Source organism: Chroicocephalus ridibundus, chromosome 27 (genome assembly GCF_963924245.1).
Source record: "Chroicocephalus ridibundus chromosome 27, bChrRid1.1, whole genome shotgun sequence".
NCBI lineage: Eukaryota > Metazoa > Chordata > Aves > Charadriiformes > Laridae > Chroicocephalus > Chroicocephalus ridibundus.
In genome coordinates, this window is record NC_086310.1 from 575,366 (window position 1) to 590,389 (window position 15,024).

Below are 15,024 nucleotides of genomic sequence, written 5' to 3' on the forward strand. Positions count from 1 at the left end.
ACCTGTGGACAAGGTGTGGAAGAAGGGCTGGATGCTCCTCAGGTAAGAGCAGGACCACAGCACATGGTGCACCTGGCCTGCTTGTGGCCAGGACCTGGCTGCACTCCTACCTGGCATGGATGCACACCAGCCTGGGTCTGGGGATTGCACCCTCCATGCATCACCCTGGTCTTTCATTTTGCAGACAAGCCACTTTTAATGAAGGCAGAGGACACCGGGACATCATCCGAGGCTTAGGCAGCCACACTCCCAGTGTCCAAGGCAAGGGTCCCTCAGGACCCCGGAAGACCCCGTTCTGTAGAGCCAGAAGAGCAGAGCAGTTGCTGCGATGGTCAGCAGAGAGGACCCCCTCTGGCAGAGTGGAGACCTCTGCCCTGTGTGCCCCATAGCCCCCAGCTCACCATGCTGAGCATCTGTGGGTCCCAGTTCCTAAATGCAGCACTGCAAAATCCCTCAGTCTCCAAGCAAGGTCTTCTCAGAATAACCCCCATCTGATCCTCCGGATAGGTTCCGGCATTCTAACTCCAGACTCCTCTTATTCCCAGCCCTATAACCACTATAATCCCTATTCCCAGCCCTATAGCCCCCTATAATCCCCTGCAGTGGCACCCAGTGCCGTCACCCTCACCACATTCCCAACGGGATCATACCTTTTCCTCTAATCTCCTATGGAAGTGAGGATTATTGCCTGATCCAGGAGCAAGTGATCAGGGTGCTCTCCTGCACTGTACGCAGCCGCCTTTGCAAAATGACGAGTGCGCTTAAACGCCCATCCAGAATGGAGTGAAAAGTCCCTCACCCATTGTATTTATTCAATCCACTTTTGAATACCAGTAAAAACCCTGAAACCTGAAAGATCGAGAGTGCAACTTTATACAGATTACTCAGGGCTATGGAATGACTTGGTGAGGTGGAAGTGGTGTAAGAAGAGGCCCCTTGGTTGTAGAGGGTTTGTAGATGATCGGGTCAGATACAGGACATTCAAGATTGCTAAAATTGGGTGAGATATTGTCCTGGCCACCAACAAGGAAGGGTCACTAAGGTTCCTGATGGAGCAACGCATGGAGTCAGGTCTGAGCCCCACACTGTCCACCACTTTGTTGAAGCCAGGAAGGGCCATGGTCAGAGGAATGTCCCAATGCCTTGGGAGGGAATGAAAGGACCACAAACTTGACCAGGTTGTGATGAAGGTGTGCCTTGCAAGCCGAGCTGATCCCCACTTAAGGGCATGGAAGGGAAAAGATACATGTAATGAAAGAGTCACAGCCCTGAGTGCTGAGAACAGCCACAAGAAGGACTTGGGGGTGTTGGTTGATGAGAAGCTCGACATGAGCCGGCAATGCGTGCTGGATGCCCAGAAAGCCAACCACATCCTGGGCTGCATCAGAAGAAGAGTGTCCAGCTGGTCGAGCGAGGGGATTATCCTCCTGTACTCCGCTCTGGTGAGACCCCACCTGGAGTACTGCATCCATCTCTGGAGCCCTCAGCACAAGGAGTGGGGCCTGTTGGAGTGGGGCCAGAGGAGGGCCACAAAGATGATCAGAGGGCTGGAGCACCTCTGCTATGAGGACAGGTTGATAGAGTTGGTGGTGTTCAGCCTGGAGAAGAGAAGGCTCTGGGGAGACCTTAGAGCCCCTTCCAGTACCTAAAGGGGGCCTACAAGAAGGCTGGAGAGGGACTTTTTACAAGGACATGTAGTGATATAGGGTATCACTTTTTATAATGACATGTAGGATGAGGGGTAATGGCTACAAACTGGAAGAAGGGAGATTTAGATTAGATATCAGGAAGAAATTTTTCATTATGAGGGTGGTGGCCCAGGTTGCCCAAGGGAAGATGCCCCATCCCTGGAGGTGTTTGAGGCCAGGTTGGATGGGGCTTTGTGCAACCTGCTCTAGTGGGACGTGTCCCTGCCCAGGGCAGTGGGGTTGGAACGAGATGGTGTTAAAGGTCCCTTCCAACTTAAACCATTCCATGATTCTATGTATTTCAATGCATAGAAATACATTGAAATACAGGTCCAGCTCCCACTTCTCCTTCCCTCCCAGCCCGCGGCTTGCAGCTGGCCTGTTCGCATCTTGCTACTTGTCCTAAGCCCCAGCCATACAGCCCCCCTGGCCATGTGTCTCCTGTCCATATGTAACCACAAGGTCATCTTCTGCTCCTCCATGGACATCCATCACTCCTGGGACTTCAAGGTTTCTCATCCTCCTGCTGGTACTTGAGCCTTCTCATCTTCCTGCTGGCTGCCCCAGCAGGCTTGGTCCTCCAGCCTTGCCTGTCCAAAAGCTTACATCAAAAGCCCAGGGTTTCTCCTAGCTCTGCACAAAGTGTCCTCAGAATAGGAGAACACAGGACTTTGGACCCAGTTTTGTGCAATAAAATATGTGCACTGTTGGGAGAAGGTCTTTGTAATAAAGCTGGAATGAGTTGATGCTCTTCAGGGCTCCAACATGCAGGATCAGCACCCGCCATATCCCAGCTCGGGCCCTGGGTTACTCTACAGAGTTGTTCTGCAGAGACCGCAGTATCTCAAGAAGGGGTTTCAAACTTCCCGAGGGGACACAACACAACACACAAATTTAAAAGGAGAAGAAGGGACGTAGGACATAGGACGTGACTCACTCCCAGAGTGGCTGTTTGTCCAAACTGTGAAAACAGCCCCAGCAGAAACTCCCTGGCCCAGAGCTGCGTCAGGTGCGTCAGGCTACGACAGTTCAGAGCACTTCCGTGCCGTTCAGTGTCAGGAATCTCTTCGCTGCTGGCCTGTTTGTTTGCAAAGGGGAACAAAGTCCTTGGGCTCACTGAGCCTCAGTACAAATGAATACAGTGACCTTTCCCGACTGCTCGACTTTTTATGAGACGAGTTTTGACTAGTTTCCAGACTAATTTTCATTTGCTCATTCTTGTACCTTTGTTTAGTACAAATCTTTTTTCCTTTTGGTCTTCAGCCCTAGCTCTGCATGCCTCTGGGATTTGGATTTCTCCTATTTGGTCTTCCTGCAGGCAGCAATCTACTCTCCATTCTACTACCCCTCTCAGGTTTTGCCAGGCTGAACAAGTTAAACTCAGCCTGAGACCTTCCTGGCCATGCTGTCCTCTTCCCAGCACATGCTCCAGTTTTGCTTCTTATTTTTGCACAGACATGGGCAGAACCATCCTCCCTGTTTCTGCCAGGGGTCACATCCTTGCCCAATGCACCACCAGCACAGCACCCACCTCCGTCTGAACCCTCCCGTTCGGAGGAACGAGTGATGTTAATTTGATGACTCATTCTTTCCAGCAGCACACTGCTCTGTCTTCAGGCCCTTTCCTTGCACAACTTCACATGCCACCATGGAGGGATGGGAGGACAGCAAACTCTTCCATCCTCTCAGCTTCTCGGGACGTGCTTGGGGCAGTGGTTTGCAAGGGACATGCCTGGAGCATCAGCTGCATAACAGCAATCAGGAAGCAAACTGCTAATCCAAAAGGGACCCTTGGGGTCTTGCAGGTGCAGCCACGGTAGGACAAGACAACAGCAGTTGCCCTTGTTTTCCGAAGCCAACTGTGTCGTCCAAATCATCGCAAGGTGGGTGCGAGACCCTTTCTCATCGCTGATGGTGTCCAGGCTCACCTGATGGCAAATGGCTACAGCACAGGTGCTGGCTCCAGCCTCCACAGTAAAGCCATTTCCAGCCTTTAGTAACCTATTTTCTGCAGTGGGTGGTCCCTCACCTCCTAAAACCCAACCAAACACTTTCTAATGCAGATAATGTAGCTATATTTCCCCAGTTCCATGCACAAAGGCTTGATTTAGCCTGTCAAAAGTAAATATCTTGTACCAGGGCAGTCGAGATGCCTGCAGGGGCTGGCACGTATGAGGCGGGACCTGAGTGTCGAGCAGGTTTTGTTTGCTCCACGTTTTCCTGGAACAGGTTGCTGTTTCGCAAGCCAATGACAAGACTGGCCGCTGCATGGGGCAGTGGGTCACCTGCTGGCAGAGCTTCACAGGAGGTGAAGCACCCAGCGGGGAGCAGGGCAGAGGAAGAGGAGAGATCTTTGCAGAAATCCCATTTTGCCCTCCCAGTTTGCCAGTGGGACACTGGGCTCAGCTGGCCTCTCTCACAAGGACAATCCACTCCAGCCTCCAGCCTGTGGCCAGGCTGCAAACATGGGGATGCCGAGTGGTCTCCATCCCTCTTCCAGCCGCCCTGAGGGCAGAAAACCCACCTGTGGAGGGGCTAAGAGTGCGGGGACCCTCCTGCTGATGGCCTGCCTTTGGGGTGAGTGGCGTTCGCCTTCACTGATGACTGCAGGGAGCCCACCAGCCACGTCGGTTCCTCCAGACTGTTCAGCTAGCACTTCTTGGGGTAGAGGCTTGTTGGGGGTCCTGGGTTTCACTTGGGGGTCTTGGGCAGTGGGGAATGGCTTGTCATGGCCTTGGAGGCAGGTGAAATGATTTTTTACACAAAGTCGGGACCTCATCTCTCTGCGCTGCCCTCCAAGAGCCATGCATTGCAGGTCTACTTCTGCACACATGGTTTTGTCCCATAATCAAAGGCTTGTGCTCCATAATTAATGGCTTGTGAGCATTACGAGAGTGGAGGAAAGCATGCCCGATCCTGAAACTGTCTCACAGCTTGCCATGGCCTCCTGCCCTGCTTTAATCTTGGGTTATCCTGGACCGTACATGGCAAACTCACGGTATTGCAGCACAGAGGGGTTTGGTCAAACCCAACAGCACTCTGCATTAAGAGGGGAGGCTCCCTGTACGATGGAGCAAGTAGAGACCCACAGAGCCAGGACAAGGCTGGGTGGCTCATGGCTGTGCACACAAGGAACCAAATATTTGTTGGGCTAATGGGGCAGACAGGCAAGATGCTGGCAAGAGACATGACCCTTGTGCTCAGGCAGAGCTGTATGGAAGCTGCAGACCCTACAGGTCCCTTATTCACAGCCATGGTGTGCTGTCAGACATTGGCGCAAGGTGGGGGAGCAACATCATGCGGATGGTTAATGGCAGCTTTGCTTTGGGAATGGTTAAGAAAGGGCTTAACGCTTTGTCCAAGCTGCCCTAGCTCAGAGCATAAGCTGGTCGTTTGAGCTGGGTGACCTTCTTAGAGCTGTTTCACATTTACAAAAGGCATGAGCAGAAAGACTCTTCTGATCAGGTTTGGAAGGAGCAAAATTAGGAACATCCTTTCCCTACTGGTAGGGATTTTGTTTTAATTTCCAGGCTGATTAGTTGCTAAGGACAGTTTGTACCTCTTGGAACTAAAATTTTGCTTCTACTTGCTTGGGTTTTCTCTTTCTTTAGTGTTCTATTCACAAACAGTACAATCTTCCCAATTCTTTGGGAAATCCTGCTCCTGCAATTTCAGTACAGTCTTTTCCTCTGCGACAGTCAGTATCTCCTGGCTGGCTGGAGACACCTGGGCCGGTGTCAGTGCACAGTCAATGCACAAGCAAGCGGGCAGTGCTTGCCAGAAACGTGCCAAGAAGTATATCAGCTCTTCTAAGTCTCAGCTGCAGGGCTGATTTATTGCTAATACAGAGTAGCCTCATCACTTCTGGTAAAAATAAGGAAACAGAGCAAAAAGTGCATGGGGAAAGCGGGCAAAGGATGAAACAGAAGAGACAGCCATTGTCAGGACTGTGCTCTTACCTTGGGGACAGGAGAGCTTGCAAACTGGAGACCCAGTGCCAGCAAGGCATCTGGTTCAGCCTCCTCGTAGAAGGGAATTTTCAGGGGTGGTTTTGCAAAGATGTTGTTTTATTGCAAAGACGCTTTCCTGCTCCCCGCTGTACAGCCTGAATGAAAGAGCCGAGCTACACACTCCTGCGCCCAGCGTGCTGCAGCTGCCCAGATGCTGTTCATATGTGAATGACTCAGGGATTTGATTTTTAACCTGTTTTGTACTCTTTCGCCTCCCTGTGACTTCCCAAGTGCTACGTCTGGTCCCCTGCTTGCTGATAGTTGGACCTATGCACAGATCAGTGCCTGAGCACTTTGGAAATCATTATCCATGGTCAAAAAGCTTATTTACACAATGCAATCATATCCCTCTTGAACTTTTTTTTTCTTTTTGCTGCTTGCCCAGTTGAGCTCTCCATGTGACTAACGTCCAGTTACTGCTTCTTTCTGCACAGTCTTCCTTTGGTTAATGCTCTTGCACAAAAGTGTGTCTATGGGACCCGCAGCAATCTCATGCCGTGGGTCTTCATACTGCCTTAGTTCAAGCACTTTTCTACTCATCCTTGCAAGCTTGCCATGCAGATGGACCCCAAGGCATTACTCACTCTTGAGTTACATCTTTGCCACTGTCCGCTTGTAGAAAAACATACATAAGCTCAAATACCCTTGTTTTTCTGCCTATTACATGAGCAAGAAAAGGGCTCCTGGGGTGTGGGATCCACACTGAGGTTAATTCAGGGATTTAGATGCAGACATGGGGCTCAGTTGCCTACAAACAGATGCCCAGGGCCATCTGAGATGTCCAGGGCAGGTGTGGAATTGTCAACAGCACCTCTGAAATCCTTTTTTGGGGCAAGAGCCATCTCAATGTGTGAGCAGCCAAGCCCCATCCACCCCCAGGGTTTCACCTCTCCTCTTTCCCCTCTCGGCTTTGCAGGCACAGCCGCTGAGAGACCAGGGGAGCTTCTTCGCCTGGTGGGTGGCCCTGACCGCTGCGCTGGGCGGGTGGAGGTGCTCCACAACGGGACGTGGGGGACAGTGTGCGATGACGGCTGGGGTTCCCCTGAGGGCCAGGTCGTGTGCCGGCAGCTGGGCTGTGGGACAGTGCTGTCGGTGGCACCAGGAGTTCGGTACGGAGAAGGAACTGGACAGATATGGTTAGATGAGGTCAACTGCACTGGGGAGGAAAAGGACCTCTCTGAATGCCGAGCTAGGCCATGGGGGGAACACAACTGTCACCACGTGGAGGACGCCAGCGTTGAGTGCTCAGGTAGCCCAGGACAGCAGCCATCTGGCTGTGCACCACCTCCACCCCTGCATCCCTTCCTGCTGTACTGGCGGTGATGCACAACCGTTCTCCGACTATTCCCCTTGGGGCACCCACAGACTCCAGCATCACTGCCCTGGGCACCCTCCAGTTGTTCAACGGCCCCAACCGCTGCGCCGGGAGGGTGGAGGTGCTCCACAACCACATGTGGGGGACAGTCTGCGATGACGGCTGGGACCTGATGGATGCAGCAGTGGTGTGCCGGCAGCTGGGCTGTGGCACAGCGCTGTCGGCCACCAGCGGCGCTCGCTTTGGGAGGGGCCACGATCCCATCTGGTTGGACGAGGTGGACTGCACTGGCACTGAGGACACCCTCTTCAACTGCCGGGCCAGCAAGTGGGGGGACAACAACTGCTTCCACGGGGAGGATGCTGGAGTGATATGTTCAGGTAACTCACCTCAAGGCGCAAGAGGGATTAACTTCAGACTCTCAGGGTTTCCTAAGGGATCATGGGATGGCTCCTACTTTCCCAGGGGTGCTCACCCGTGGCATCCCCTTTGCAGCTCTGGGGAGCACCTGCAGCACACAGGTGGGCAAGTCACCCTGCAAAGCCTTCACCCTCCTGCTGCTGCTGTGGATCCAGTGATGGATCCACAGGCTGCCCAGAGAGGGTGTGGAGTCTCCTTCTCTGGAGATATTCAAAACCCACCTGGGTGCGTTCCTGTCCAAACTGCTCTAGGTGACCCTGCTTTGGCAGAGGGGTTGGTTCAGCCCTGACTATTCTGTGATTCTGTGATTCTAAGCTGCAGGAACAGCAAAGGGCCATTTATTTGCAGTCACGTGTATGAATTACAGCAAACCTGACTCAAAGCCTGGTTTACCTTGGGGGCAACTAGGCTTTACCATGAAAAGCTTTCTGCAGGTATAACTCGCCCTCCCCAGTTTCTGCCCATCCAACCAGGCCAACCAGGCCAGGTTTGTCTTGCCCATCATCTGTGCTTTACGGCTTTTGATGAAGTTTTTGGTGCACATGTAGCTCAGGTCTTTTATTTGGGCTTTGCAATAAAGCCTCTTTGCAAAGCCACCCTTCAAAATTCACTTTTAAGAGGATGCTGAGTGTTGCAGGCACTCAGTCTCCAGTTTGGGTGCTAAGCATGCACGGAGGATGCTCAGGCTGGAGCAGAAGCAGCCATGGCTCTCCCAGTGCACTTACCCTTGCATGTCGTTGGCAGCTTCAGGGATGTCTGTGGCTGCTGAGCTCCGCCTGGCCAATGGTTCGACACGCTGTGAAGGCAGGGTGGAGGTCACGCACAACGGCACCTGGGCAGCCCTGTGTGACGAGGGCTGGGGTCTGGCCGAGGCTCGAGTGGTGTGCAGGCAGCTGGGCTGCGGGAGAGCTCTGTCAGCACCCGGTGGGTCGCATTTTGGGCAAGGACCTGGGCAAATGTGGCCTGACAGCGTGAGCTGCGTGGGCACGGAGACTGCCTTCTCTGCGTGCAAGGCAAAGCCCCGGGGACACGGCACTTGTCACCGTGGGAGAGAAGCCGGCGTGGTGTGTGCAGGTAACCCCCTCAGGAGCGACACGGCATGAGAAGTGGTGGGTCTTGGTCCATCAACTTGATTTTTCACCTCTGCAAGCAGCCCCAGGCAACGTGCCTTCTTTATGAGCATTTCCATCATGGGTTGTCTGGGGGGCAATTTTGGGCATCCTCCTGGAGGAGTTGGTGCTGATGCCAGTGGATGGGATGCTGCTGTGGTGCAGCTTGCAGCCTCTCGCCCCTTAGCCAGCAGGCACTGAGGATCAGCCAACTCTTTTTGAGGTGATTAGATGAGCCTGCAGCACTTGGTGCAACACTCAGCGACCTGAGAAGGTGCCAGGACAGTTTTCCTTACCCAAGGGTCGCAGCATGCTGTCCCTTGCCCATATTTCCTTTTTTTAGGTAACTCAGAGGGTGACCAGGTCCGTCTGGTGAACTATGGCAGCCGCTGTGCTGGCAGGGTCGAGGTCTTCCATAGCAAGCAGTGGGGGACCGTGTGCGATGACAACTGGGACCTGCTGGATGCCGAGGTCGTCTGCCGGCAGCTGGACTGTGGGCGAGCACTGTCAGCCCCCGGCGGGGGTCAGTTCGGGCGTGGGGTCGGCATCATCTGGATGGATGAGACGAACTGCACGGGGATGGAGAGCACACTGTCCTCCTGCCGGGGCCGGCCATGGGGCATCAATAATTGCTACCATGGGGAAGACGCTGGCGTGGTTTGCTCAGGTTTGACCATTGTTCCTTCAGCATCGCTCCACACAAGGCGGTGGGAGGGGGGTTTATGTCATGATGGCAGGTCTGCACCCCTAGCTGAGACTGGGGGTCAGCATCAGCAGCCAGTGGGGTTTTTCTGGACCCTCCCTACACCTGATGGTCCCATCAGGGGGCTACTTTTCCCATACCAAGGTGTTTATTTGGGGTGGCTGGAGGCATTCCTGCAATGATCCCTATTTCCCACCCCTCCCAGTACCTTCCAGCTCTAACAACAGGACCAACTCATTGCAGGGAAGCTTGTCAAAGCAACCCGCATGGCAAGGAATTCTTGCAGGGAGTGGGTCCCCCAGTGCGTCCTGGGGTCCATAAGGATGCAGGACCAGTGTGGACCACCCTCTGCAGGGAGATGCTCTGGTGCAGGGTACTCCTGGGTGGAAGATTCGGGTGGTGGTGGGGACCCCTCCTGTTCTCCCCTTCTCTGCTTTTTGACAGCTTGAAGACGGGCCAGGAGCTTAACTGCAATATCATAAGCATGGAGGGAAACTGGCCACCATTTGAAGGCATTAATGAATCTCTCGGATGTTTGCAGACTCAATCATCCCCGAACCAGCTCATCTCCGTCTGGCAAATGGCTCACACCGCTGCGCTGGCAGAGTCGAGGTGCTTCACCAGGAGGAGTGGGGAGTCGTCTGTGACCGTGGCTGGGATAAGAAGGATGCTGAGGTCGTGTGCCAGCAGCTGGGCTGTGGGACGGTGTTGCCAGCACTGGAGGAGGTGGACTTCGGCACCGGACCCCTGCGCGTCTGGCTGGACAACGTGAACTGCCAGGGGACAGAGTCAACCCTTACAAAATGCCAGGCGAGCCCGTGGGGAGAGAGCAGCTGCAGCCATGGAAAGCATGCCAGCGTGGTGTGCTCAGGTGCGTTTTACTCCAGCCCCAGCAGTGGGTCAGGATGCACCAGTAATATCCCCCCCATCCCAGTTGGGAGCAAGGTGCTAGCTTCACCCCACTTGCTGCTGGGTCAAGTACTCCCAAGCCCTTTGAGAAGTGTCTCCACGGGAGGGCATGAGATGCTGTGGGTTCAGAGGTGACGTGACCATGCAGCATCGGCTATGTGCAGAAATGCAGGGTCTTTCCTCTAACCACAAAGGCGCTGGATGATCTGAGCATCTCCCTGCCTGTTTGCAGGCTCGGCTGTTTCCAGCTTTGCCCCGGTCCGGCTGGTGGATGGCCCAGGTCCCTGCGCCGGGAGGGTTGAGGTGTTTCACAGTGGGAGATGGGGGACAGTGTGTGATGACAGCTGGGACTTCATGGATGCCAAAGTGGTGTGCCAGCAACTGGACTGTGGGGTGGTGATATCGGCTCCACGGCGGGCTTACTTTGGGGAGGGACAGGGACCCATCTGGCTGGACAATGTGCACTGCACGGGGACAGAGGCTGCCCTCTCCGAATGCAGAGCCAACACCTGGGGCGTCCATGGATGTGAGCACGGAGAAGATGCCGGCGTGGTGTGCTCAGGTAACCACCACCCATCCTGGCACCGGGAACACCACGGCAAACCTTCCCACAGTCCTCTTGTGCTGGGGTTTGACTCTGCTTTCCCCTGTGGGTGCAAGGACTTGCAATGACGGAACAGTTTTCAGCCAGCCTGGAGACCCTTTGCTTTGAAATCAGTGGTCCATCCTGGTGGAAGAGGGCACCACCTGTATACAGACATTAAAGTCTCAGAAAAACAAACACCTTGCCCATTTGCACTACTATCACTAAAAATACGGTCTCCAGCTTTTGACTGATGTTATTTATCACAAATCCTGGCAGTTAGCACGGGCCAGAGAAACCATTCCCATCAAGCAAATTACAACATGGCCACCTACTTCTTCACAGTGGGGCAGACTACAGTATGAATGGTTCTTTGCCCATTACAGTCAGGGAGGACTTTGTTGATCCATGGTAGAAGTACCCTGTGACGCTCAGAGCTGCGTGAGCCCACGAGAGCCCATCTCCCATCCCTCTATCTCCTCTCCAACTCTGACTTTCTGCCAGAGGAACCCCACAACCCATTTTAGTGGCTGTTAAAAAGCTGGGGCCACTGGTTTGCTTGATATCAGGGCGGACTTTGCTTAATATCCGTTTGTCACTGACCAAGACAGCCAGCATTGAATTCAGTCACCCCAGCACGGGAAGGTAGCATCTCACCCTAGTTGGGCTAAGAGATCCTGCAAGAAAACCTGTGCCCTTCAGAAGCAGCAGCTGGAGGGCGGGTGAGGTATCCCAGGAGTCCCAAACGGCACAAGGATGCCTACATCTTGGCAACTAGACCCTGCCCTATGTGTCTGTTTAGGAAGGCAAACTATATAAGGTCCATTGACTATATTCTGGTCAAGCCCACGCTAATCAAGACTTGGGCACCACTTGGGCCAGTTCACATCACACCTCAAAGGTCATCTCTGTCATTGCAAGAGCATCCTTGAACTCCCAAGGCTGCTCAGCCTCTGGTGTGAACCCATTGGTGGCAGCTGGAGGTTTCCCAGTGCAGAAGGTATCTCCGTAATGTGTGTACGCTCTCTGGTGTTGTAGAATCGGGCATTGCCGACCTTGGAAGCCTCCGCTTGGTCAACGGCTCAGACTCGTGCTCTGGGAGAGTTGAAGTGTTTCATGATCAGCGCTGGGGAGGCATCTGCACCGATGGCTGGGACCTGGCTGAAGCCCACGTGGTGTGTCGGCAGCTGGGCTGTGGAGCGGCGCACTCGGCCACAGGGTCTACCCAGTTTGGGACAGGAGATGGCCTGATCTGGGTGGATGCTGTGGAGTGCACCGGGACAGAGGGGGCCCTCTTCGAATGCAAGGTCAAGTTCTGGGGCACCAAAAGCTGCAAGTCGAAGGGGCACGCAGGTGTCTCATGCTCTGCAGCCGCAGGTCAGTGGCGGTGAGTCAGGGATCAGTCCTCCCTTGGGGGAGGCCGTGCAGTCTGATCAAATTTGCCCATCCAGCTCCTCCTTGTCCTGGCTCAACCACCCCTTGTTCCTGAGGTCCCACCAGGGAGCACAAGGTGTTTTCCATTTCAAGGTCTACCAGTCTCTGGCTTCCCTGAGGCAAAGTGCTTGGAAATCCCAAACCTGGGATTCCCACAAATCCCAAGCCTGCAAGATATAGGCTTTCCATCACACACAAAGAGCCCTGGCACACCAGGGTTGCAGCTGCCCCTGTGGTTTTTTTAACCCATTCTACCACACAGCCACTAGTCCTCCAGGAGTCCCTTCTCTTCACCAAGCTCAGGTGCACTTGGTGCCTCCTTGCCTGGTTGTTCCCGTGAGGATGCTCACATCATGGGAGCCCCTTGGTAACTTGGCCAGGTTCACAGTCTCCTGGGCATGGTCCTACCAGGCTTGTCCCCGAAAGTGTTCATGTGTGCACACCCAGGATGCAGCAATAGCAGAAGTGCTCCATGCTGGTGGACACCTTGCAAGACCCTTTACAAGGGGAGGTCCACCACGTTGCCAGCCACTGGACAGGCAGGCATTTCTGGCCATGATTTATTGTCCTCCTATTCTGTTTTTAGACTTGAACCTAGGGAGCTCAGAAGCCTTGCGGTTGGTGAACAGCCCGCACCGCTGTGCTGGGAGGGTGGAGGTCTTCCACAACCAGCAGTGGGGGACCATCTGTGACAACGGCTGGGACCTGAAGGATGCAGCTGTAGTGTGCCGGCAGCTGGGCTGTGGGACGGCCGTGTCAGCCCCAGGTTCATCCGGTTTTGGGCAAGGATCTGGTCCCATCTGGCTAGATGGGGTGGGTTGCCTCGGGACAGAAGCCACCCTTGCTGAATGCCCAGTCAAGCCTTGGGGACACCATGCATGTAATCACATGGAAGACGCCAGCGTTGTGTGCTCAGGTAACCCTTACCACTTGTTTTCTCTGTAAGATGGACCAAGCCCCGCCTTCTGCAGGCTGGGAACAGTTTGGAAACAAGCTGACCAACAAATTGCCCAGGTTGGTAGAAACTGCATTGAAATACAGTGTTCAGAGACAAGGAAAAACATGATAACCCGGGAAAAAAAGCAGCATGGCTTAAGACATGCCTCAGTGGCTGGTACTATTGGAGGTGTCCAAGATGTTTTCATGAGGTGAAGCACCTGCACCCTTGGGGAGCGGTGGCTGGAGGGTGCATGGGTGCTGCTCAAGTGGCAGCAGATGTGACTGAGAGCAGGCAGAGCACCTTGCGCTGCTGGCACTGGGAAATGTCAGGGTGCACAGATAAATACAGAATGATGCACTGGAACCAGCTGCTCTCGTGTGGTACACCACATTTGAGCTGGCTGCTGCCGGTCTAGCCTTGGCCTTAGAAGGTCAACCTCCATGGACAGGTCAGTGTGGCAGTCAGAAGCAGTCAGGACAGGGACAACCAGATAAAGATCCTTTGCCATTTCCTCTAGGGCAAGAAGTGTGTTAGTGCCGGGTGAACCTTGGTGATGCAGCTTCCAAAGAAGGGGGAAGGAAAGTACGGGGGAAAACTGTGAAGGATCCTTGTGATCCCTTCTTCCCCAGCACGGTGTCCCTCAGGTGGAGACGTGTGCTTCCTCCTGTCCCAACCTCTGAACCAGGGTGCAACCACCCTCAGGGTGCAGCTGGTAGAAGGGACCTTCTGCGTCTCCTTCCACACTGCAGAAACCCCTGTGCTCACTTTGCTGGAAGTCCCTGCTAAAGGGCAAGGGACACACAAGCAACACCATCCAGAATGGCCACAGGGATGTCCTGTCTTCTCCAATCCAGCAGGTGTTAAGATGCACACGCGTTTCCCTAATAATGCCCATTCTTGGGTATTTTTCAGGCTCGGGGATTGCCAGCAGCCACAGGCTTCGCCTGGTGGGTGGTTTGAGCGAGTGCGCCGGCAGAGTCGAGGTGTTTTATAACAATGAGTGGGGGACAATCTGTGATGACGGGTGGGACCCTAAGGATGCAGCGGTGGTCTGCTGGCAGCTGGGCTGTGGAGTGGCCCTCTCGGCCCCCGGCTTGGCTCAGTTTGGGTGGGGAGCCAGCCCCATCTGGCTGGATGATATGAGCTGTACAGGGGAGGAAACCGATTTCTTTGAGTGCCAAGCCAAGACGTGGGGCATCCACAACTGCCACCATGGGGAGGATGCCGGCGTGGTGCATGCAGGTGAGATCCGGGATGAGGGTGGACAGAGGCAGAGCTCCTGCTGGTACCAAGGGGCAGGCAGGTGGCCTCCTTTGGAGGAGATACTGTGTACAAGGCTGGCGTAGGGGCTTCTTGCCATCTCACCCATGCGTATCTCCTGGACCTTCACCTCAAGGCCAAGAGCAAGGTCCTGCACCTGGGTTAAGGCAATCCCCACTATCAATACAGACTGGGGGATGGAGGGATTCAGAGCAGCCTTGAGGAGAAGGACTTGGAGGTACTGGTGCAGGAAAAGCTGGACAAGAGCCTGCATTGTGTGCTCACAGCCCAGAAAGCCAACCGCATCCTGCGCTGCACCAAAACCCACACGGTCAGCAGAGCGAGGGAGGGGATTCTGCCCCTCTGCTCTGCTCTGGGGAGACCCCACCTGGAGTACTGCGTCCAGCAAGAAAGACATGGACCTGTTGGAGCAGGTCCAGAAGAGGGTCATGAAAATCGTCAGAGGGCTGGAGCACCTCTGCTATGAAGACAGGCTGAGAGAGTTGGGGTTGTTCAGCCTGGAGAAAAGAAGGCTCTGGGAAGACCTTATAGCAGCCTTTCATTATGTAAAGGGGGCTTATAAGAATGGTGGGGACAGACTTTTTACCAAGGCCTGTAGTGACAGGACAAGGGGCAGGGTTTTAAACTGAAAG

The 15,024-nt window shown here is 54.3% G+C and overlaps 1 protein-coding gene across 1 annotated transcript in view; it reads left to right on the forward strand.

Moving 5' to 3' along the window:
• The window catches only part of LOC134507727 (deleted in malignant brain tumors 1 protein-like), a 48,071-nt gene that overhangs the window by 25,949 nt on the left and 7,098 nt on the right, over positions 1-15,024 (forward strand). Inside the window, exons 18-26 of the mRNA XM_063318576.1 lie at positions 4,573-4,582; positions 7,071-7,393; positions 8,178-8,507; positions 8,886-9,209; positions 9,787-10,116; positions 10,387-10,716; positions 11,776-12,114; positions 12,758-13,087; positions 14,024-14,353. Coding sequence (XP_063174646.1) covers positions 4,573-4,582; positions 7,071-7,393; positions 8,178-8,507; positions 8,886-9,209; positions 9,787-10,116; positions 10,387-10,716; positions 11,776-12,114; positions 12,758-13,087; positions 14,024-14,353 — 2,646 coding nt within the window. The remainder of the gene's footprint in view (positions 1-4,572; positions 4,583-7,070; positions 7,394-8,177; positions 8,508-8,885; positions 9,210-9,786; positions 10,117-10,386; positions 10,717-11,775; positions 12,115-12,757; positions 13,088-14,023; positions 14,354-15,024) is intronic.